Genomic DNA, 24,424 nt, shown 5'->3' with positions numbered 1-24,424 from the left:
GCCAAATCACACAAATTAAAATATATTCAAATCTGCCTTTAGTGTCGTTGAGTCTCTTCAGATTGGCATCTGTCTCTGCGTCAATAATTGGTACACTGATAAACCTGGTCAGCCATGAAAAAGAAATGACGTCTGCACATCTGGAGGAGGACCCAGAGGAACATCCATCTCTCTCTCTCTCTCTCTCTCCCTCCCTCTCTTTCTCGCTCTCGTGACCACGTCCACACGCGCTCCAGACAATCCTTCCAGAGGACAGGAAGCCAAACTATGAAGCTTTAGCGGACACCAGCTGAGCGTTTGTCACCGATACTTGTCGATTTTTGGCATTTTGTTGATTGTTTTCAGCTCAGCTCTGACTTTAAGGGGAGTCGCTTTTGTGCAGAAAACCTGTCCAGTGCGCTCCAAGTGTCCATGTGGAGTTTCATGCCATGTTTTAAAAAGCACAACGGAGTAGCATCGATCGATTTTGTATCATTTTTATTTTTCGTTGTCTGCTGTCAGGACGGCGGGACTTGTGTAGAAAATAGTTTTTTCTGAACGTTTTTTTTCGGGGCAGTTTGCAGATAGAAGAATGCTGCCCCAGATCCTCACCCTGGCCTGTGGTCTCTGCTGCTTTGGTTTTACCTCGGTCACTGCGAATATACTAAAAGCTGAGGTAAGTCTGATGGACAATCATAATGTATGCACTTTAAACAATGCAAAGTGATCCACATTAGGTTTGGAAGTTTGTCATATGAGCTGGTATGTGTAAACAACTTGTAATTTACATTTTGACAATAATCCTGGGGGATATAAAGTGTTTTGCTGCAGAAAGCCCCCAAAAATCGGACTTTTTAAAAACTCTTATTCTATCACTCCAGTAAATTAAAGTTTCACTGATATCTGTAGGGTCTTTCCAATGTTTATAGCTTTTTTTCCCTAATCTTGCAACAGCCCGGGAGGAACTGTTTATGTTCCCGTGTTTATTCTGCCTCCCTCAAACACTCCCAACGTTTATCTTTCTGTAATAAGAGCTGGTTAAAAGACGCCATCTGTAACACGAGATGTAACTTCAACTAGAGGAAAAATGTCATGAGTCAAAACTCTTGTGGCTTGTGAGGGAGGAGATCCAGCCATGCAGGGGCAGTGCCCAGTTTGGAAACCTCAGCTGAGCTGCTTTGTTCTGAGAAAAAAAAGGGGGGTAGTGGTGGTTCGGGGGGAGGGGGTTAATGATTTTCATCTGCCTGAGGAGACTTGCAGGGAAGCTGGTCTGCATTCACAACAAGCCGGACATGAGTCGCTCCATCAAGGGAGACTGACGGCCTCAGGCTGTGAAGCCCCGGCCTTGAGACACTAAAGTGCAGTTAAGCCTTCAACTAAACAACATATTCTGTCACCAGGTCGCATGCAGCTTCGTAAATGATTGGTTTACGAGCACCCTTGGGCGCCTCCGTCTCTCCGCTCATTTTACATTGACTCCGTTTGTTGTCCCAGAGGTCATAAGTGTGTTTGATGTTAGTATTTAAACAGTGCCTCATCGGTATTCAGTCATACTGCCGGGAACTGCACATACAAGGTGTTTCTTGGAGACAGGATGCACCACTAAAAGGCAGCTGTCGCAGGAAATTGATTCACGGAGCACAAAACGTCCATCACCTACAACTTAATTAAGATATACAAGAGTCAGAGATGTGGTTCTGCGTGGACAGGATGCACGTAGGAGCGAAGGAGGGCCTTTAGTCACTGACCACACAGTTGCTGGCGTGTGAGTCAAGCCAGACGTGGTGGATAACTCAGAGAGTCAGACGGTTTATAAGACGCCACAGGCGAACACACCGACACGGTGATGAATGTCTGTAAACAACGTGAGAAAACCGGACTGTTTACAGCTGTTTATAACACCTCTAATATCTATCACCTCAGTGCTGAAATGATGAGGACCCCACAGTGCAGGATTTAATCAGATACATGTTGTGTGCACAGCGCTGCGAAGCTGTCAGACATAGCACTCATGCTGAAAAAGGATAAGAATCAATTATGGGTTCAGGATTACATCACCTAAACGCTGTTTATGAAGCCTGTGATTAAAAGATAGACTGTGTGTGGCGAAAGCAGCAAAGAGAAACTGAGACAAAACAACAACTGAGTGACACAAATGTTTAATTTAGGTTTAGTTGACGCTCCTTTGAGGGGATTCAGGGAGTTGAGAAAGCAGAAGTCCGACAGAGAAACTTGAGTTTACAGGAATTTTGTGGTTTATCAGCGTTGCTCAACATCTGAACATCCCTCCCTGACTTCACTCCGACAAAGTAAACCCACTTAATCCACGCTGAGTGAAAGGAGAAGCAGCTCCACCAAAAGAGAAATAACACTTCCACTATTCTCTGAAAATGACTTCTGGTGAAGCGGAGCACCTTTGCGGCCCCCGGGCATCTGTTTTCATTCACCGCCTTTGCCTTGTCTAACCTTTCTTTACTTCAATGAGGAGCTCAGTGAGACCTGGTGAGCAAAGGAAGTGGGCAGCAATGAAAACAACAGTTTCTGTTCTAAAACAGGATCTCTCCATATCTGGCGAAAAAACCTTCTGGAGATTTCCCGTCGCCATCTGGAGACACATGTCTCGTGATCCGCTCAAAACACATCTGGGTTCAATTCTCTTTATCTATACCAGAGTGGCTGTTGATGTAGCATCAAAAGAAAAAGCTTTGCTCGAGACAGGCAACGGCTGTCACTTAAAAGATGTCAAAATAATCAGCTGGATCGGCCTTAATGAGAAACTTATGGACTTCAAGGGAGAAAGGGAGCTTATCTTTGCACCTACACCCATTTTCTTGGGTGTAGGGTTTGGTTCAAAGAGAGGAAGTTTCCCACCAAGATATTAGAAGTGCAGGTTCTGAAGATGCAAGTCTTAGGTGCTCAGCTGGTTGGATTCAATTTCATTTAGGCCAGATGTGCTCAATCAAATTCAGCTTACAGGCTGGCCACTCACCTGAGGTAGAGAGCTCTCTCTTAGCATTTAATGCTACTTTATACTTCTGTTCCATTACATGTCATCATGGACATATTGTACTTTTTACTGCACAACATAATTGATTATTTAATCTTATAGAACTGTCATAATCTACCCAAGTATAGCTTGTTATAGCCTGTATTTACATGATCACTTTCATTACAAATTCAACTCTACTTACTAGCTTTTGGAGCTTTGACTTCATCACACAGTCTTCATCAGCTGATGGAGTTTAGTCAGTTGTAATGGAGACGGCACAGTTTTCGTCACATGGTCCAAGTTATTGTTTGCTAAGTGTTGCTCCAACTTGCGGCCAGCTGCAACATTAAAACGAACCAAAACTTGATATTGCATGATTAATATTAATCATACATACTTCCTCCATCAGTGCTAAAGTGTCCTGTATCTTAATGTTGTAACTTACTCATAAATACATTTTATTCTATAAAGATTCATCAGATATTATAAGCTCCTTTTATATTTGGTTTGTAAAAAACTAAAGCTGTCAAATGATGTGCAGTAACAAGTACAATATATGCCTTTGAGTAGAACTAGAAGTACACTCAAAATAGTGTTTATGTGCAGTACTTTAGTAAACATTGCCAAACAAGCAATGTCTATGTTAATTATCACTCCAGTTGCATCACTGTCACCACAGAAAACGTATTCATGTACCAGTACCCGTTGGCTTGCATCAGCTTCACGAAGCAGAATAAGTGACTTTAATTGACCTGTTTGACCCACTAGAAATGTAAATGCAGAAAAAAAAGATATGGCGCGGCGCTGCTGTGAGTGCTAACTGGGTCAGAGACACCAAGAACTGAAGGCAATGTGAGATTCAGCCACTCATGAGCAGAATTCTCTGTTTTTTCCGTTGGCACCGAGCGAGAGGAACAACTGACTCAGTCCCTCAAATTTAAATTCAGCCTAACCTCTCTCTCTCTCTCTCTCTCTCTCTCTCTCCCCAGTTCTTTTTTTACCGCTCTTCTAATGTCTTTAACGCTCCTTCGCTAATGTAACTCTGCACTTTAGATCATCTTCTTCTGTCCTTTACCTTCTTGTCTGTGCGTTTTCTTTCTTCATTGCTGGTGAGATTTTAAAGGCAGGAAATAAAGCATCCAACTAACTTGTGTGTTAGTAGTGTTTTGACACTTGGCAACAATGCTATACACAGAAAGACGGCCTTTTCTGCAGCACTGAGTGAACACCTGGTTAAATATACACAAACTCACATCCTTATCTCTATTTAAAGTTTCTTTCAGTATATTTTGCATAAATGCACACAAGTGCCCACATGATGAATGTTCAGATACAATAACAGTTTCACTTCCTAAGAATTTTTTTTAAATTTTGTTTATAACTCTTGTAGGAACTTGTGGTTTGGGATATTTTTTCACAGTGCATACGGAAAACAAATTACAACGCAGTCTCATGTGGATGTGACTAAGAGTGTGTGAGAATAGGTGGCACCCACATGTCCTGTGATGGGTGACGGGACATTGAGACATCACATCAATGCTTCCCGGCATCACGGTCATATTTTTGGAATTTTTACTCTCTGGATTGAGTGATTTTGTGTTGTGGAGAACATACTGGGAAACGTCGCAGGGGCCCTGAACGCTCCAGGTTGACTGTGTTTCAACTAGTTTGTGCTTAATTAATTAAAAAGATTGTATCCAGAAATCGACTGAAGTATGTTCTGCTGTGTTTATCATGAGGTTGAAGATTAAGGAGGATATCTGTGTTAAAATTGACTTTTAAAACCTTTTTTTCACACCTGGTACTCTATAAACATACAGCAGACCAGAGTGCCTGCAGTCAAATTACCCCTCAGCAAACTAGAACCAAGGGGTCCTGTTCTAGCTTAGAAAGGTTACACAGATTGCACAGAGTTTGGGAGGAATTGAGGGTAATTAATGGGGGCCCAGCAGCTCATTGTTGCCCCTTGCAAGCTTAATACGGCCATGTTGAAGTACGCTTTTAGGATTTAGATGTCACAAGATTCAGATTGTTTTTGAGAAGACTGAGAATTCAGAGCTGCAAGCTGATGATTTTCATTATGTAATAATCTCTAGATTGGTTTCATAGAATGTAAGTAAATGGTGACAAACAGCCATCAGAATTTCCCCTGAAGCCAAAAGCGACATATTTATGTTGCCTATTGTGTCCAGCCAGCCGTCCAAAACCCAAAGAGAATTTAAGATGAGGAAAAGCAGCATATCCGCACATTTAAGAAGCTGGAACAGTTGAATGTTTGCTTAAAAAATGACTTAATGATTATAGATGATCAAATTCTGTACACTTAAGTAATTGCGTAAGCTCTGTATAAGATAGTAAGGTCATAGTTGGGTTGCACAATCCACCGAAACAACCTCTTCCATCACGCTGGTTGTGTTTCAGTGTCTGTGCATTATACAATCAGACCTCATGTCACTGTACACACACACACACACACACACACACACACACACACACTCAGGGCTGTGTTTACCAAACCAGCAGCCAGCTCTTTGACCACACATGGCCGTGTAGCGAGCTACCTAGCTACTCAGAGGCCAACAATACCAGCCATGTACAAGTCTCAATAAATAGAAGCTTTGATGGTGGCTGCTGGGAGTTCCAGGGAGGAGGGGTGCATGCTGGGATACCTGGCGTCTCAACCGGAGGTGGTGGTGGCTGTGTGTGGAGTAGTTCGGGACGAGGGGGAGAGAAGTGGAGGTCTTGTCGGTGTGGGGGAGACTTTTCAGGGGAGTGTTTTTATAGAAGCAGACGCGTCACCACACTGGAGCCACAGGACACACTAGCAGCAGTCAGCGGAGAGGCAGAGAGAGTAAATTTGGTTGGTGTTACAGGCAGATTGACTCAGAGAGAGTCGGGAGGGTAAATTAGATTAATGCTTAAATAATCCAGAAGAAATTGTGGGGGTGGGGGGGGTATGCAGAGATGGAGAGAAGGGGGATAAGTTGTCTCTCTGCAGGTCGTCATAAGTGAACCTTGTTCTCTGGCCTCTCTGCCCAGCACATGACTAACAGTAGCTGTGTGTGTGCCCAGGCAGTACACGGCCAGGTACTCCTGTCTATGCAGTCCCTACATTTCCATCCCCCCCTCTTGCTTTTCCCTTCACTTGTCGGAGGAAGGCTTGAAGAGCAAAAACATCACTAATGGTGGAATAAGAGAGATATCTGAGGTTGAGATGACGCTAACGAAGGAATCCGGGGTAATTCCACAAAACCTAATCTGTGGTGGAGATAAAGATGTGCGTTAATGCTGTGTGTGCAGATACATAAGTGGAAACACACACAGTTCAAGATGCACTTAAGCTTCTATTACTCCAACAAGATGTGGCCATGAGATGAGGAGAATGACACCACTCTTTATGTTTGTCCGTTGAATACGGAGTGAAAACTCACAGCCGGTTAGCTTAGCACAAAGAGTGGAAACGGAGGGAAACGGCTAGCATGGCTCTGTCTAATGGTTACGATATATACCGGCAGCTCTAAAGCACACTAGTAATGTGAAGCATTTGGGTCTGTCACGCTTAATTGCCGCTGTAAAACCCCAACTCTTCATTTTGACACTTTACTTTCTGTACTAATTAAACCAACACGTGTTAATTGGTAAGATTTAAAGCAAGACTAGGAGACTTTTGAATGAAGAAATAATAAATATTTATTACAAATGAAAAGTAGAATTTATAAGCAATAAAACACACACTTTAACTCAATACATTCAGGTTTTTCAGTAGCGTGTTGATGTTGTTGTACAATAGATATTATAAGTTTATTAACTTAATGGCTCTTCTCTACTAATGCTGAAGTCTTTATGCTAAGCTAAACGTCTAACAGCTCCAGCTTCACTTACAATGGTATCAATCTGCTCATCTAACTCTCGAAAAGAAAGCAAATATTTCCCAAATCGTTGAACTATTCCTTTAAGTCTTAGACCACCAGCAGCAGGCAGTGGAAAGAATAGGCGGGCCTTTCATGTGTAAAGATAAATAGTGGTGGTTTTGAGGAGGAGGAGGAGGAGGAGGAGGAAGACAGACATAGACAGGGGGCAGGGAGATTTTCAGCTCAAGCTTTGAGGAACCCAAATGTTGCTTAAAATGTGACTTTTTCCAGCGTTACGACCGCCAGTTGTCTTTGGCTGCGATCGTCTAGACTTCTGGGTCATCGTAACTGAAATGACATCAGTGTTTTTTCAGATTGTGTGTTTTATTTGGCTTTCAGTTCCTCTCTCGTTCCTCTTTATGACCCCACAACAAAGTTCCCCCCAACGAATTCAGCATACATCAAGGGGGCATGCGAGGGTTTTAAGAGTTCATAAACGGGATAATGTCACAGTCACATGAAGAAACGAAAATAAATTTAGCATGCTGAGTTACCTCAGTGTGTGTTGGCTGCTTATGTTAACAAGTCACACTAAAAAAACACACACACTTTCTCTCCCTTATTCACCGTTTAATCTGTGTGATGCATCTGAGACGCAGGTCTGAACAAGCTCCAAAGTGACTGGAAGTAGACAAACACCCGCAGATTGACACAAGAGGCCAGTCCCTTCTGTTTTGTCGACTAAGATGTTTTTTTGTTGTTTCTGGCAAGTCTGAATACGAGCAGATTGAGAAACTCACGTTTGTGTTGCAAAAGTCCTGATTCTGCAAATAAAGTCTCCAAAGGATAATTGGTGTGTTGTAGACTTCTTTATCTCACTGAGTCATAGTATTACTACAGGAGTGTTTTACAGGAGTGTTTTATAGTGCGTCCACAAAACAACTCCAGAAAGACTATATAAGATACTACAGTGGTACTATTTGAATATAGGAATACCACGGAAACACAAAAAACACAATAGTAATACATTGACGATGACGTTATCATAGTATTACTATAGGAATGTTCTATAGAAACAATATATAATATACAATAGTAATACTATTTAAACTCTAAAGGAAAACAGGAATACTACAACAATCTACATACTGAGTTTTACTGTTGCTTTAAAATGAGATAGCACTACTGAAAAAAACTACAGTAATACCATAGCTGGTGAAAAGCTCTTATTGTACACTATCGTAATATAGTTCATGGAGTGAAAATCTGAGATTAACCTTTCTGAGGTGCCATTTCTTTGTAATAACCTATCTTTTGGTGCTGTCCGTTCATAATCGTCTCTCGCTCTTGTAGGGTTGGCTGCAGCAGTATGGCTACCTGCCTCCAGGTGATGTCAGAGCCCAGGCCCTCCGCTCGCCAAAGTCCATTGAAACAGCGATATCGGCCATGCAGAGGTTTTACGGTTTGGCTGTCACCGGCTCCATAGACTCCAACACAATAGAGTGAGTCCTGATAATTTAAGAAAGCGAGGTATCAATAAATGTGTCCTTCGGTGGAGTGTGAATATTTTGCACAGTTAAGAACTGGGAACTTTATTTTGCTGTGGCCAGGGCGATGAGCCGGCCGCGGTGTGGCGTCCCAGACAAGTTCGGCCCGGAGCTGAAAACCAACCTGAGGAGGAAGAGATACGCGGTGCAGGGTCTGAAGTGGGACAAGTCAGAGGTGACATTCAGGTACACGCCTACGCGGATCAATATTTTGTCTTTTGCTCCTAAAGTCTCACATGTGAATATGATTTATTATGCATGTTATGATACACAACTAATGTTCAAATATTCATAGTGCTTTTTTTTGTCAACGCACCAGTCCAAAACCTAAAGATATTCACTCGTACAGTCGTGTTGACAGGCTTTTATTGTGAAGCACTAAGTAGCGTTTGTTTTGAAAGGGGCTCTACTTGCTGACTTGCTCCTCTTTAGTGTATTACTGTGCGTCTGCCCTAAATCCGCGTCTCTCCATCCTTTCTCTCAGCATACAGAACTACACCCCTAAGATCGGAGAACAAGCCACGTACGAAGCCATCAGAAAAGCCTTCAAGGTGTGGGAGAGCGTGATCCCACTCACCTTCAGGGAGATCCCCTACAGCCACATCAGAGACAAGGTCGGCAAGTTCGCAGACATCATGCTCTCCTTCTCAGAGGGCTTCCACGGCGACAGCACGCCATTTGACGGCGAGGGCGGCTTCCTGGCTCACGCGTACTTCCCCGGACACAGCATCGGCGGAGACACGCACTTTGACCTCGCTGAGCCCTGGACCACCGGGAGCCCAGACCAGGGGGGTAAGAGAGAGAAGAGCAGACGGTCACATGTAGACCCTGGAAGAAATTAAAACCAATAAACTAACTGTCATCTTTCCATCTCTCTCTCTCTGAAGGTAATGATGTTTTCCTGGTGGCGGTCCATGAGCTGGGTCACGCTCTGGGTCTGGAGCACTCCAACGACCCCTCTGCCATCATGGCCCCCTTCTACCAGTGGTTTGAGACCGAAAACTTCCAGCTCCCGTATGACGACCGCAGAGGCATCCAGGCGATCTACGGTTAGTTGTTCTCCTAAAGGAAGTGGGAATTTACCGGAGATATCTGCAGTGATGCTCCTCGCAAGCCAATCAGAGCAGACTGGTCTTAAAGAGACAGGCGCTAAAACGGAGCGTTTCAGACAGAAAGGGAATACAGGTATCATTCAGACGGACAGTGTGAGAAAAATAAAGTGTTTTTTGAGCATTAAAGCATGTAAACATGTTCTAGTAGAAACCCCAAGTACTAGTATGAACCTTAAAATAAGCATCATATGTCTCCTTTAACAGTGTCTACAGCCATGTTAGCAGTTCATTGAGGCTTATTCACAGTGTCGCTTTGAGCGTGTCAATCAGTTAGAGTTCTAGTCCATCAATGGGTATGATGGACTACAAAATACACAATATATACAACAAAATATAATATGCAACAGTAGAGATAAGTGCTATGTTAATATCCGGCTTCCGGTATTAAGTCAAACAAAGTATTGAACAAATTTAGATTCTGACCTGATGGTGTCATCTGATTGTTGTTGAGACGTTTCACACAAAACCCCGAAAGTGAACATGACGGTGGCGCTAGAGGGAAAGACAGATGATCACCAAAGTCAGTAGGATTCATCATCTGGGATCAACGAACATGTGGACAAAATTTCAAGGCAACCCAGTCAGTGGATATTTCAGTCCGGACCAAAGTGGTGGAACATGTCATTGACCATTTCACACTTCTCTCTCTCACAATATCTTCCCCACAGGAACAAAGTCTGGGGCTCCCCCTCCTCCCCCACCTCCCCCTCGACCCACGAAGTCGTCCACCCCCGACAACGGCCCGGACGTCTGCGAGGGACACTTTGACACCATCGCTGTCCTCAGAGGGGAAAAGTTTGTGTTCAAGGTACAATGTGTTCTCAAACTTTCAAATGAGACGAAATGAATGGTGTTTTGACTCGTCGCGATAGAGAAAGAACAGGAGTCAGTGATACCATCAACGATGGCTCTGTTCCATGCAAGTGTCCCAGTAAAATGCATTATTTCTAATCTATGTGTGTGTTTGCAGGACAAGTGGTTTTGGCGTGTGCGTAACAACAAGGTGTTGCCAGGTTACCCGATGACCATCAGTCACTTCTGGAAGGGCCTGCCCTCAAACATCAACGCCGCCTACGAGAGGGACGATGGGAAATTCGTCTTCTTCAAGGGTAGGTTCCATCTGAGATTAGATTGAAACCAGATTCTTGGTGATTGAGTCACCGCAGCTGCTCGAGTGATGAACTTGGCGCGTTAGCTCTTACGACTGGTCTTCCTTCATCTCTTCTGATCTTTCTTCTCTGTTCTCCGTCTCCCCTCTGATCGTGCCTCCAGGTGACAAGTACTGGGTGTTCAGCGAGTCCAGCATGGACAAGGATTCTCCCAAGAGCCTGAAAGACCTGGGCACCGGTCTGCCCAAAGACAAGATCGACGCTGCTCTCTTCTACACACCGACAGGACAGACGTACTTTTTCAGAAGCAACAAGTGAGTCGGTCCTCTGTTGAGGTTTTACAGCGCACATTTAAAAGTATGGTTCACTCTTCGTGAGTGTAATCGATTTTTGCATTTGTGAAAACAACTTCTCCCTGAAGAGAAGTTTAAACATGTTTGTCCTCATCTCAAAGGATGAAAGACTGGGAGTACTTCCTCATCACTTTTCTATAAAGCATTGTGGGAGCATTCCTGCCGCACTCATGCATAGATTCAATCTCTTTCCCTTTTGTCCAAACAGATACTGCTCATACTCTTTGCACAGTTGCAGTAGCCTGTTACAACTTGTACTTTTACCGTGCTTATCTGTGGAATTGTTTTGAAGGTAGCATCTACATTTCAGTTCTCTGACTCACACTTTGTCCCTCCTGTATGTAATTCAGTGAAAGAGTATTCCTGCATACGTGAAAACTAAAAACTACCACACGTCATTTCTGTGTTTTCTAACACTGTACATCTGTAACAGTTTTGTGTCTTCGTGTCACTTGCAGGTACTACCGTTTCAACGAGCAGACTCGCACCGTGGACAGCGGCTATCCGAAGCCCATCAGCACGTGGAGCGGCGCGCCGGAACACATTAAAGCCGCCATCATGAGTGAAGATGGATGTGAGTTTTCCTCCCCATCGAACTGATCACGTCTAAATCCCAGTTAGAGACAGAAACAACAACAGAAAATTAATTGGCAGCTACTTTGACAATTGATTAATCAAAATAAAGGAAACATTCCTCAGATACAGCTTCTCAAATGTGAGGATTTGCTGCTTTTCTTTGCCATGTGCGATATCAAACTAAATGTATTTGAGTTTTGGAGTGTTGTTCGGGCAAAACATGCATTTTCAAGATAAGAAACCAAACAGTTAATCAGTTAATAGAGACAATAAGTGCCAGATTTTAACTCTTTCTCTCCACTCTCCTCAGCTTACACTTACTTCTACAAAGCCAACAAGTACTGGAAGTTCAACAACCAGTACATGAAGGTGGAGTCCGGCTACCCCAAGTCTGTGCTCACCGACTGGATGGGCTGCGAAGGCGAGGAGCCCAAGAAGGGCCGGGAAGAGGAGGTGATCATCATCGAGGTGGAGAAATCGCAGGGCGGGGCCGGGCCGGTGGCCGTGGTCATCCCTCTCCTCCTGCTGGTGCTGGTTGTGATCACTCTGGGAGCGCTTTTGTTCTTCAGGAAGTACGGCACGCCTCGGCGCCTCCTCTACTGCCAGAGATCCCTCCTGGACAAGGTGTAGACGGAGCGACGGGGTGAATGACAGACTGCCACAGAGGGACAGAGAGAGAGAGAGAGAGAGAGAGAGAGAGAGAGAGAGAGAGGGCCGGGTGAAGGTGGAAACTGAGGGGAGGAAGAAATGGAAGAGGAGACGGCGACCGGAGAAAAAATAATGGAGGATAGGAGGGGGGGGGGACAATGTGTTAAGTGTTGGGTGGTTTGTATGTGCCACAAACGAGAAAAGAAAGAATAAAAGGCCCTAGAAACTGAAATCAGGAAAATGTGTATTTGTATGTTAACTATTTACATGTACTCTGTGTTCAGAGATTTACCAACGTACCCACAATCTCACATAGAGAAGGGAAATATACAAAGAGACTCATCAACACCTCTCCTCTCTCACATCCCAGGTATTAAAGAGCAAACATCCCCTCCTTCCTTCCTCTCCTTTAACTGGACGACTCCAGCTGAACTGCTGTCTGATTCGCGTCTAACATTGAGATCTGTGTTTCACTTTTAGGTTGCACTCAGAAATTCATCAACTCTGTTCAGAGTTTTTGCTCTGAAATACATTTTGCTGTCAAAAAAATCTGTTGAGGTTTTATTTTTGAGGGAGTTTGAAATTAGTTAATTTCAACGTGACATTTTTTGCTCTTGAATCCACTGTTCAAAGTTTTGATATTCGGCAATGCAGTATTTCTTAAAATGTTTTTTTTTTTTACCACTAAGTAGGGCTGGGTATCTCATACTTCTCTAGTACTGCCTTAAATGTGTCGACTGCACGTGATATTAAAAACTGTCAAGTTAGCATTTAATTTCTGGTCATATGCGTAACTTTGTTTACTTATTCTTTAATCAAATAGTTCAGGATTTTACACAAAATTCTGCCAATTGATATTGGTAATCGGTATCGTACCCTCACCAGCATTGAACATTTTAAAGCGATGCCCAGCCCGACTACGAAGAAGATTCTCTCCCATCTGCTAAACACGTTTTAGTCATTATCACCTGCCTCTTGTTTGATGGAGCCGAGAACAACAGCATGCATGCAACACAGCATGGATAGGATTTGTGATCAGTAAAACTAGAATCCTTTTTTTTAATGTGTTTCAACTGCAACTTGATTCACAAGCATAACTCTTCTTTCAGTGTAAGCAGTCAGACGGGAAAAATATTTTTCTTAAAAAAACGTGACGTTTTAACTCAGTTTTCAAACATTCCAGTACATTTGTTGTTGACCAATAGGAGCAGAGCTGCTTGTCCAAACAATGTGTCAGAAAGCGGTACAGTTTCCAACAATATAGTGCAATTTTTTTAATTATTATCGTTGTTATGGGAACTTGTTGTTATTATAAGTATGGTTATTGTTATTATTGTTCTCCTGGTAAAGTTATAGGGACTTTTTTTTTGTTTTGTTGCTTTTGTACATTGTCATTCGGAGTCCTGCTGGACAGAGGCGTAACGTGACAATGATGGAGATGAATCCCAATTTACACTCAGCGTGTGATGAATCAGATCAGGGGGCGAAATGTGAGTTCAGGGAGTTTCTTTTTACTCTGAAACACCTGGAATTACAGAGATGTCGGCACAGAGTAACAAGCGATGCTATTTATGAACTTTGATGGTTTGATGGTGCTCAATGATTTATTTTTTATTTTTACATAAATCATAATTGAAGGTGAATTCATTTAGTTAATAACAATGATAATGGTAATGATATTTATAATGATGATCATATCAATAAAATGGAATGAGATTTTTTTTCTTGCCTGTTTTCACTTTTGTATTTCATCGGATGAAGTGAAGTGAAACTATTTCCTACAATCTTGTATTATTGTTTACTCTCTTCCATGCTTTCACATTCTCTTCTCCAGTGGATTAGCACACAAGCTTTAACGCCTGGGGAAAGAAAAGCTAAATGTTAAATGAAACTTGAAGCCAAACAAGTTTTTTTATGTCAAACTTGACTTCCCAAAAATATAAAAGAAAAAATATTTTTTTATAGTTTATTATTATATTTATCAGATAACAAAAAACAAATGTAACTAACAATAACCAATTCATTCTGATTGATTAAGTTCTTCGTTTTTACCACAACTATTCTGAAGGAAATTCTGTTTGAAGTCATCAACAAAAAACATGGACACAACCAAACAAACTTACTTGAACATTTCCTGTAATTTCCTGTATTCATGCTTCCATGTAGGCAAACATTCTGCTCTGGTAGCTTTAATTGAGTCCGTTTCTTAACTCCATGCTACATGCTAAAACTACTGTATTGTCATTTTCATAATGTACTTCGCTTTTGCAGTCAGTATCCAAAAACTGATACCATTGTGTTCTCAAAAGGACATGGTGCTTACTGTCACTCCTATTTCTTACCAGTGTCTGGAAGACGTAGCTTGTTTGGGAGGATTTCATCATTCCAGTTAATTTCGCTTCAGCCTGAGCTGCTGTTGCCAGATTATAACATCTGCTATTTTGTTTTTTGTTTTTCGGTTTGTGGTCCTCCTCTTTTTCCATTATGTCCTGCTCTGCGGGACAATCGTGTCAGTCAGTGACAGAAGTTGTTGTCGTCTATTTCACAACAAGTAGTTTTGTTCACAGATATAAAGTGTGTAAATGTGAAAGATCAAATGGTGACGATTTATGTCAACATTCTACAGACATTACCTGCACTCTGCACAAACAAATCCACAAGCTAAACGATGCAAACGGGTGTTACATATGAATCAGTAATTAAGAAGCAATGCAGTGTTGTACAGAAACAAAACAAAAGAGGAGGAAACAAGTCTGGATACAGTTACATCGCCGCTGGTTGTTTTGGACGTGGAGCCAGCACGGGCCGGAAAAATGGAACGCTCACATTTTTCAGAGAAGTTCTGTCCAACTGAGCATCTGGTATATGAAACATCTCAACCTCTCGGCCAAGCCCGGCTGCATGTGTGTGTACTGTATATCTGTCTGTCTGTCTGTCTGTCTGTCTGTCTGTCTGTCTGTGTGTGTGTGTGTGTGTGTGTGTGTGTGTGTGTGTGTGTGTGTGTGTGTTACAAAAACAAAAACAAAAGGTTTAAGCCCTGTATGTCTCCACTGGAAATGAATTATAAAAACATGAAGAAAAATAGTGTGACAGAAAAACAGAGAAAGGGAAGAGAGATGTGAGGAGGGAAGTAAAACAGAAATGATTTCATAGGTTTGGGGATATTTTTTCCCTCTGCACATTTGTATCCAAAAAATCCTTTTGCAAGCAGCCTCCCCCCCTCTCTCCCATTTCCTCACCCACTGCAAAATTGTTCTTTTTATGAGGCTTCAGTCTCAAACCACTCCTCTCACCACAAGTATCTCTGGTCTGTTTTTGCTCTCTTTCTTTCTCTGCCCTTTCCTCCTCCCCCCCTTCAAACCCTTTTTCCTCAAACTCTCTTTTTTAACTCTTCACATTCTGTCCGTGTAGCGGTAAACAACAGCAGCCACAAGATCACGGCAAACAACCACCGACATAAAAAAAGAGAATTGCTGAAAATCTGGTTGGTATTCAACGACAGTTTAGTCTCTCAGAAACACTATTTTCATGTAAATTACATCAACCAGAACACATGACCTTAGCACCGTTCCCATTTTTAACTGTTTCCAGTTTTGAAAGCGCTCTGTTGCGACATTACTGTGTAAAAAGAGCCTCATGGATACACCTTTGATCCTGTTTTTGATCAGGTGTTACCCAGTGGAGGTAAAAGGGCCCTTGGGTAAGTGTTCAACAGTGATGTCACAGTGTACTGACACACCCTGAAGTACATTTCTACATCACTGCAGACAGGAGAGAAGGTAAAACAAGCTGGTTTAAAGTTGCTCTTTAACGTGATAAAGAAGATATTTTAACTGGAGACAAAACAACACAGAATGAAGAAAACATTACTTCATACAGACTTTAGAATTAGCTTGATTGGTTGAACTGACTTCAACTATATCTCTCTATGTCGGAGACACTGTCGAGGTATTCTTGCACCAAGTGCATCTTCTTTGGACTAATGAACACTAACCTTTTCTTTTTCTTTTTTACTCACATCTGTTCATCCACTAAAAACATTTTTAGGCCTGAAGACCAAAAGCTGATATCAACCAGAAATATACAGGAAAAATAAATAAAGATTCTGCTTTTTTATCCTTTAACAGTCTCTCAACCCTTTAGATTAATTGGATGACTCTTTGTTCGGGTCACGACGCCCAGACGGGGAACTAATATTGGCTTCAGGATTAATTCATTGGCTGTGTCATGTCACCATGTTTCCTATAATTATAACCAAATTGCTTTCTGTAGTTGTTTCCCGAAACCTTCCAGTTTCTTTCTTGAAAATCAAAAGGAAACTGTGAGTCCTGTAAAGTACAATGTTGCCAGAAACTCTTCCTTTGCCCCGCAGCCCTGTTAAAGATGTTACACTTTTAAACTGAAGCGATGCCATCTCTGTGAGCGGAGCAGTCGGACAAGATACGATCATGTTTGATGTCGTAAAAGATGTTGCCGGGAAATAAATCAAACGCACATTTTTCACTTGATTTTGTCTGTTTGGAGATGCGACCGTGTTTGTCTGCCAAGCATCTGCTCTCCGTCTTGTAAGTCAAGGACATGAACGCAGATGAGACCTTTGGCAGACATGTTGGCTTCTATTCCTCTCTTTCTCCTCCCCTCTCCTCTCTCTCTCTCTCTCTCTCAGCCATTTTACTGTAGAAGTCATGCAGCCTGGCTGGGCGGTGCAGCAACAACCATCCAGCTCAGCACTTCTTCTCCATGCCAGGCAGGAAGTGGCCAGGACAGCTGCTTGCAATTCAACCTGAGGCTTTGTTTGGGTGACCTACATTATGCCATTTACTTTCCATTGTAATTTTTTCTAGTGTTGCCTGCAGTGCTGGAATGTACACGTACTCAAGTACTGTACTTAAGTACAATTGTACGGTTCCTGTACGTTACTTGAGTATTATCCATGTTATGCTGCTTCATATTTCTACGCGACTACATTTCAGAGGCAAATGCTGCACTTCTAACTGCCTAGTTTCAAATTAGTTTTACATAATAAAAACTTGTAAAAAAAAGATATATAACAAAAATTGGTCTAGATGATTTATTCCCCCGCTAAACTCCTCAGATGGTTTAATTTAAATAACTGTTTGAGGCCCAAATTATATAATATTTCACTAAAAAAGTGAAATCCCCCCAAAAAGTCCAAATATGAATACAAATTTGTGAAGCAGAACTTCTTCAACCTTCCTCCCTTTCCCATCAATCATCTCACGACCCCTCAGATTCATCTTGTGATCCTTTGGAGGGGCCCGACCCTCAGGTTGGGAACTACTGGACTAAATTACAAACTGTGTAGTTAAAACTAGCTTCACCGCGACAATTAACATTTTTCTGCAAAATGAGCACTAGTAAATAATACTTCTGTACATGTACTTGCTGGTACATGTACTCAAGCAACGGATGCGAGTACTTCTTCATCTCCTACAGAACAAACTCCCCACTTCAGCAGAAGCATTTTAACAAACTGAAATGAAACACGAGTGAAAATAATCTGTCCTGATGCCAAAACATACTAATTCAGTTTTCATGAAAAAAGAAAATAAATACCGAAAGTACGAAGGAAGCCACGTGGTTTACTGTCCAACCAGCAACAAACAAAGATAATTACGGTCTGCAGAGAGTTCTCATACAGTCATGCACAGTTCAAAACATTCAGGCTGTGTGATTTGTAAAAAAAAAAAAAAACATGCTACCCAGGGTGCCCCGTACTCTACAGGAACACCCAGGTCAGGAAGCGGTCTCTGGGAACAGAGATGCTGAATCAGACCCCCTGACTCTGCACCACCCCCCCATCCCATCCTAGTCACATCGGCCAGGAAGCCCTCCCTGTTTCTGGTCTGCGGGTGAAGCTACAGATCCACCCTCACCCTTCGCCCTCCATCCAAGCAGACTGATCCTCACCTAGCGCCCCCTGAAGCACCCCAGCAACCCTCCCTCCATCGCTGACATCTGCACAATAAGCAACATCTGGTTCTCATTTCCCCAAAACCAAAACAACACGAGGAGGAGAGGAAGGGGGGGAGGAGGAGGAGGAGAGGTTGTTGAGGAAAAAGACATTCACAGAGAAGCAGGATGTGATAAAAAAAATGGTGCATCAAGAGAAAGAATGAGGAGTCACATTTCTCACTGTTGGTGCATTTGGGAGGTCTTTGATGGTGCAGGTGTGAGGATGTGCGTGTGAATGAATAAATGTCGCCACGCTAACCACTTTTGCATTTCTAACAACAGGTTTTTTTTGGTCTTTAACACCCTCTGTGGTCAGTTCAGTGTCCACCCACGCAGCAACAAACAGTCAGCTCCTTTGGTCAACTGTATGAAAAAGTCCAGACAAGGAGAGGAAAGGGGGGATGGGGGGGGAGAGAAAACTCCCATCCCCACAGAAAAGAATCTGCAACTCAGCAGCTAGCAGCCCTAATTACAGTGGGGCTTTGCTTAAGTCTGCAACAAGACAAAGAGAGAGAGAAGAGAAAAAAAAGGAGGCAGATGGAGGAGGACGTGAGGAGGAAGGGAGCAGAGAGCAGGGGTGAGGGTGAGGAGAGGGTGACCTCATTTAGTAAATAGTCTGTTTATAAGTCAAAGTCACACTGAATTAGTGCTGACTCTACAAAGGCACAGCTGCTCAGCGTCTCTCTGCAAAACGTCCCTTTACACCTTAAATGCATCCGACAAAAAGTTCAGTTTGATTCTCTTCAAAATAATTCATCAGTGTGGTTATGATGTTTAAAAAAAAGATTCTAACAACTTTAAAGACACACGAGGAACTGGGATTATGTTCCATTCTTCGCAGCCGATTTTCTGCTTTTAAAATCAAAACGGAGCAAAAGAAAAGTGTTTCTGCAGAATGATGAAGACTTTGATACTCAAAAAGAATATCTCTTTCTGTGGGATGCGACTTGGCTGCAGCAAGCTAATCATCTTTCCAGACACCGGGCTGCAGAAAAGCGCATTCAAAATTCAGACTTTTTACCCCACGAAATACTGCTTTTAAATGAGTAACGCAAAGCATGATGTGAGCCCAAAATGTAGCTGGAAACACCCCCTTTTCTGACTTTTTATCTTGGAACAGATTTGTCTTCACTCGTGCTAATAAAAACGTGCAAATTGACAATTATTCTGGTGATGGCGTCACATAAGACTCTCTACTTAAACTTAACTAAGCCGCTTCACCGAGGTGGTTTTGAGTGAAACATTCGTCATGTATTTAGAGTAATAACATTGAGTTACAACAGCATGCCAAGGTGTGAACTCCCTCTCTTTAAAACACACTCATACACAGGAGATCCTGAATCAGTGCTACTTTATGCTTCGCCAGCTCCCCCCTTCCTCTGCCCGCCCGACCCAAACTCCTCTCTGAGCCCAACTCAGGACAAAATGGCGTTTGAGCCGTCGCACTGCCTCGCAAAAAAAGGAGAAATGCTGCAATCTAGTGGAAGCTGAGAGACATTAACTCAGAGTGACGTCTGTAAAATGATCGAGGAAACAATATTTAGAGTATAAATCTGAACATTTATTGCAGAAATCCATGAAAAACAAACATGAAAACCCACAAGTCCTCATAAATATATTCAATAAATCACAATAAGGATATGATAACATGTCTAACTTTTAGATGCTTTCTTCATTAGTAACTTCCCTTTAGGTTTGAGTAAGAGAGACTTCCTGTACTCCTCCAGTCGTTTGGCTTCTTCCTGTTTTTCACTCCACGCCTCCATTCCTCTGTCCACCTCCGAGTTCAGCATCACGATGCGTCTCTGTGAGACAGAGCAGGAACATGGTTACAGACAGAGTGATGGATGAAACAGACAAGACAAGGAGATTTAAAAAAGGAAGATGCTTTTAGGCGTTGATACTCACTGCTAGAACTTCCCTCTCTTGCTTTCTTCTCAGCTGTCCTTTCATCAGAGGCGCTGGTCTCCCATCTGTCCCGTTCCACAAACATGAAAAAAAAAAAAAAGGAAAATTACAAAGTGTGCTACAAGTAGAGCACAACATGGCCACCGCTTTCTCCAACTATTGCAAGCAGGATTTAATAAGAGCAATTACCCTACATGGAAATAACATGAACCCCTGCTGACTGCCTCTTTAAGCGAGCTCTAAATGTGTCCTTTGTTGCTTGATAATACCTCCCAATATCTGAAAGAGGTCAAAATATTACAATACCTGCAAACGACCAATCAGGCAGATCTGTCAGATGGCCGTACTCTGTGCCACTTCGGGCGAGTCCTTGTCTGCAAGCAAACACAAACGTTATGAAAGTAGAAACAGAGAATGAGAGGACTTGTGCCTCATCAGCTATTTTTTCCCCACTGTTTGTTGACCCCCCCCCCCCCCCCCTTACAAATGTCCCCCATTCTCATCTAGTGCAGTAGTTCAACCCCCAACACATAAAGCCATAAAAAGGCTCTCCACGTCTTCTGTATGCAGTAGTACTTCCTAACACCTGTAGACTGACTTTGATGTGTAAATCAGTAGAGTTCATCTTAAAAGGACTCGCACTTCAATTCCCCTTCTATTGTCAGCTGTAGAGATGCATGTACCCAAACTAGACTTCAAATAAACGAGATTTAACTGCAATTACATAGTTAAAACCTGCTAAATACAGCAGCAGTGTGTCAACAGTGAACTTACTCTTTCCTCCATTTCTCCCCAGCTTGTACTCCACACGTTGTGCTGAACTGCCTGCTGGAGAGCCTCAACACTGGAACACATCCCAAAACAAAACCGCCGTGTACAAACACTCCATGATATTATGAGCAGATACAGATCCGTATACAATAAGTACAAACGCTCGTGTGTTGGTACTTTCTTTCGCTAGTGTGTCAGCTGCGTAACATTGCGCTGAAATAACCCTGAACATAACAAATGCTGCTTTACTGAGGAGTTTGTAAGACAGAACTGTTAGCATTAGCGTTAGCATCCGTAGCTCTTACTGCATTTCCGGCGGCTATTCACGCGGGCAGGTGTATCAAAGGCAGCGAGTAAGTACGAGAAGATATTTACAACAACGAAGATAGAGTTTAAGTTTTTTAACGGGTCTCAAATACATGGGTTTTCGTGAATAACCTCTGTCTCACCTGCACAGCACAATGTCCTCACGGGGGCCGCCATGTTGTCTGCGCAATACCGCGTTGGCCACTAGGTGGTGCTAAAGATGCGCTGAGGTGGCCTGGCTGTCTTTATTGTCACTATTTTGTGACTGAAAAGTGGATTTTACAACTAAAAGAAAAGAAAAGAGAAGCTGATAGTAACAATATATATGTATTCTTTTTTTACATTGATTTTGCTAAAGTTTTGTGGTTGTTGATGTGTTTGTGGTTGTTTTTTATTTCTAGAATGGACAAACAAAGATACAAAAACAGTACAAGCAATACAGATGTTGAATCTGTGCACTGTACATGAAGGGAACTTCAACGGTGTACATACAGGGCAGCACGTGGTAGAGACCTTTTGGGTTCAATAGAGGCCCAACAGCAATTTTCTTTGCCTGAGGGCCCCATAACAGGAACATACCTTCGGCCATCACCATCATTGAAACAGAAACACACCTTTTCTCTTTGTTGCTGTTGCATTTTCTTGGTATTTTGTCCTCCACGATACCCGCTGTTGATGTATGCATCTTTAATGTAAAGTTGACCTGTAATTAAATATATAAACTGCCCTGTTTTACTGTAGGAAACATATGCTGATTATCTGCAGCTAGGCTTTATAGTGGAAAGAAAATAATCTATTAGATATTTCATTGAAGGAGCTCTCCGCTGTCACGAGGAGTAGTTTTCACAGCCAACAGTTGAATAACGTCTCCCGAGGCTGTGGGGTGAGCTTTGTCACGTCTAAAGATAATAAGATGTCACAGTGACGTCATCCGGGCTATAATATCTTTAGAGGTCTGAAGAGGTCCACACTATCACTTAGGAGAGTATTTACTCTGTCTCTCAGGTTTAAATAAATGAGATACTTAAAAAAAACACCAGAGTTCCGCTTCAAGTTTGGACAACACATCTTTCCACTGAAATTACTCAAAAACAAAAGGCCTCACATGTGTTTGCATGCCTTCCGTAATTACACAAACACACACGAGGAGGGGTGGGTTGACTTGGTGTATCTGTTTTAGGGCCTAAAAGACGGGACAGATATGCAGACAGAGCACCGCGCCGCTCTCGCAGCTCTTCAAAGTATTGTTTTTGTATGAAGTGCTCCGCTACTAAGCCCAGAAGAATTTCTCTGTTAGCTTTTCAGGCAAGTTCCCACTCGCAGCCTGTGAGCTAAACGCCAGAGTCTGCTGCAGGGACTCCGGTGAACCGCAGGGGCCACGAAAAGGCTCCCATATGGAGGAGGAGGGGGGGGGGAGAGGCTCCAGGGCACACAGAAAGAAGGACAAGCTTATTAAAACACGGGCCAAACACAGTCACTTTATCGGGGCTTTGTGTGTTTAGGTGTGTCCACCAACTGCCACAAAAAAAAACGGGCCGGAATCGGGGCTGGCTGACTAACGCCGCCCGGTCCTGAAATAGTAGCGGGATGTTTACTCTGTATCTTCCTTGGAGAACTCAGACACGCCGAAAAAATTCACCCGCCGCCTCACGCACCGGTGTCCCTGCGCACATTCCACAGGCTGGTGGAACGATAAAGTAGTACCGTTGCCCGAACGACGCAGTTTTTTTTTTTTAAATGAGTTGGTGTGAAATGCAGAGAAACAGCGATTACTAAGTAGTGCCACTGTTAGATTACTGCATTATAAATAGAAGACATGCATTTGAAATTGAGCACAGTATAATGGAAGGTGTTATAAAATATGTTATTATCTATTATTATTATTTTTGTGTGGGCAGCATTTTGTGGATACTAACTAATCTATATACTGTTTGGTAGATTAATCTTTAAGGATGTAATATTTAATAAGATGACCATATGTTTTGTGTGGAATATCATAATTTGCAAAATAACTGATAAGTTTAAGTGTCAAGTAACTAAAAGGGAGTAAAAAGTGTACAATACTTCTGTCTTACTCGTAGAGTAGAAGCATAAAGTACTATGAAAATATTCATGTAAAGTACTTGAGTTACTTTCCACCTTGGTTTAAAACATTAAAGGTTATATCTTACATTAAGGCCCACAAAACTAACTTTAACAGAATTATTGAGACAGCAGTAAGCTTGGTTTTGGGGGTTACAGTTATATGAGGAAAAACTAAATAATGGCTTTTCTGAAAACAGAATTGTTTACAGTGGTGGTTTGGCTTGGTGGCCAGTCCAACGTTTAAGCTCGTGCCAAACCACAGCCACATGAACACATCTGTCTCCAGTGCACAGTCATAGTAAATATGAACCTAACGGTTAAAAAGGTTTTAGAAATATTGAGGTATTGAGTCAAAGTGCTGCTCCTACACCCCACAGATCATTTTTTTAACCAAACACCAAATCAAAAAGTCACATTTTTCTTTCCTTTATCTTTTATTGTGAAGAACTTTGTAACTAACTACATTCTTTCCAAGGTCTGTACTTAAGTACAATGAAGTACTTGTACAATACTTGAATATTTCCATGTTGTGTTACTTCATACTTCTACTCAACTACCTCAGATGGAAGTAGGACTATTGCACTTTTTAATCCAACACGTTTACTTGGCAGAGTTTAGTTATTTTGCAAATAGTAATACCCAATATGAATTAACCAATACATTCTGACTTATTATAATGAATTAAGCTATCCAGCAGCCTATAGGCCTTTGTGTACTTTACCTGGTGCACCTCAATGCATCACTAATAAGCCAGTGATATACTATGTAGGCTATAGTTGTTCTACATGAGCAGGTTTCTTATTTAACATCGCTATTTTGTTGTAAAGAGCAGGTCTTGGCGGAGTGTGCTCATCCTCTGAGGGGAGTTTTGCGTATGAATGACGAAACAGTCATGGCTGGTGGAAAGGTGTCCCGGCCTTGTGGGGGGAAACGAGCCGCCGCTCACTGATAAAGGAACAGTGATGCGTCAAGCTGGACAACCCGACGGAACGCAAAGTAACGGTCGTTCAGAGATTCCACCTTCAAAATAAAGGCGACGTATATGTAGCTTTCGAAAGGGAGGGCGAATAAATAACCATTTGGGAGTCTCTAACTATAAAACAGTGTCTAAATATCAAACAGGAGTATAGTCTTCAATGCAAAGCGAAACCAAAGCGTTACTACGAATCGACTAAGATTGTTTTACCTTTTAAATATAACAGTCGCCGGTTATG

General features: G+C 42.3%; 2 protein-coding genes across 2 annotated transcripts; one reads left to right on the top strand and one right to left on the bottom strand.

Annotated features, from left to right (window-relative positions):
* Window positions 1–249: 249 nt before the first annotated feature.
* mmp14a (matrix metallopeptidase 14a (membrane-inserted)) lies at window positions 250–13,885 on the top strand. Its single transcript, XM_076092630.1, has 10 exons — window positions 250–655; window positions 8,173–8,321; window positions 8,430–8,552; window positions 8,851–9,158; window positions 9,254–9,415; window positions 10,147–10,286; window positions 10,449–10,587; window positions 10,751–10,901; window positions 11,399–11,514; window positions 11,827–13,885. Exons 1-10 carry the CDS (start codon window positions 572–574, stop codon window positions 12,144–12,146), a joined length of 1,692 nt encoding a protein of 563 aa, XP_075948745.1. The 5' UTR covers window positions 250–571; the 3' UTR covers window positions 12,147–13,885.
* Window positions 13,886–19,679: 5,794 nt separating this feature from the next.
* Window positions 19,680–21,324, bottom strand: mrpl52 (mitochondrial ribosomal protein L52). Its single transcript, XM_076092236.1, has 5 exons — window positions 21,269–21,324; window positions 20,823–20,892; window positions 20,355–20,422; window positions 20,049–20,113; window positions 19,680–19,945 (listed from the first exon to the last, which is right to left on the bottom strand). The coding sequence occupies exons 1-5, from the start codon at window positions 21,300–21,302 to the stop codon at window positions 19,793–19,795; spliced, it is 390 nt and encodes a 129-aa protein (XP_075948351.1). The 5' UTR covers window positions 21,303–21,324; the 3' UTR covers window positions 19,680–19,792.
* Window positions 21,325–24,424: the final 3,100 nt, after the last annotated feature.

The sequence above is a fragment of the Anarhichas minor genome, unplaced genomic scaffold (genome assembly GCF_050575085.1).
Source record: "Anarhichas minor isolate MPS153535 unplaced genomic scaffold, ASM5057508v1 ptg000016l, whole genome shotgun sequence".
Classification (NCBI taxonomy): Eukaryota; Metazoa; Chordata; class Actinopteri; order Perciformes; family Anarhichadidae; genus Anarhichas; species Anarhichas minor.
Note: the sequence above shows the minus strand (reverse complement) of the source record. Positions and strands in the feature narration are given on the sequence as shown.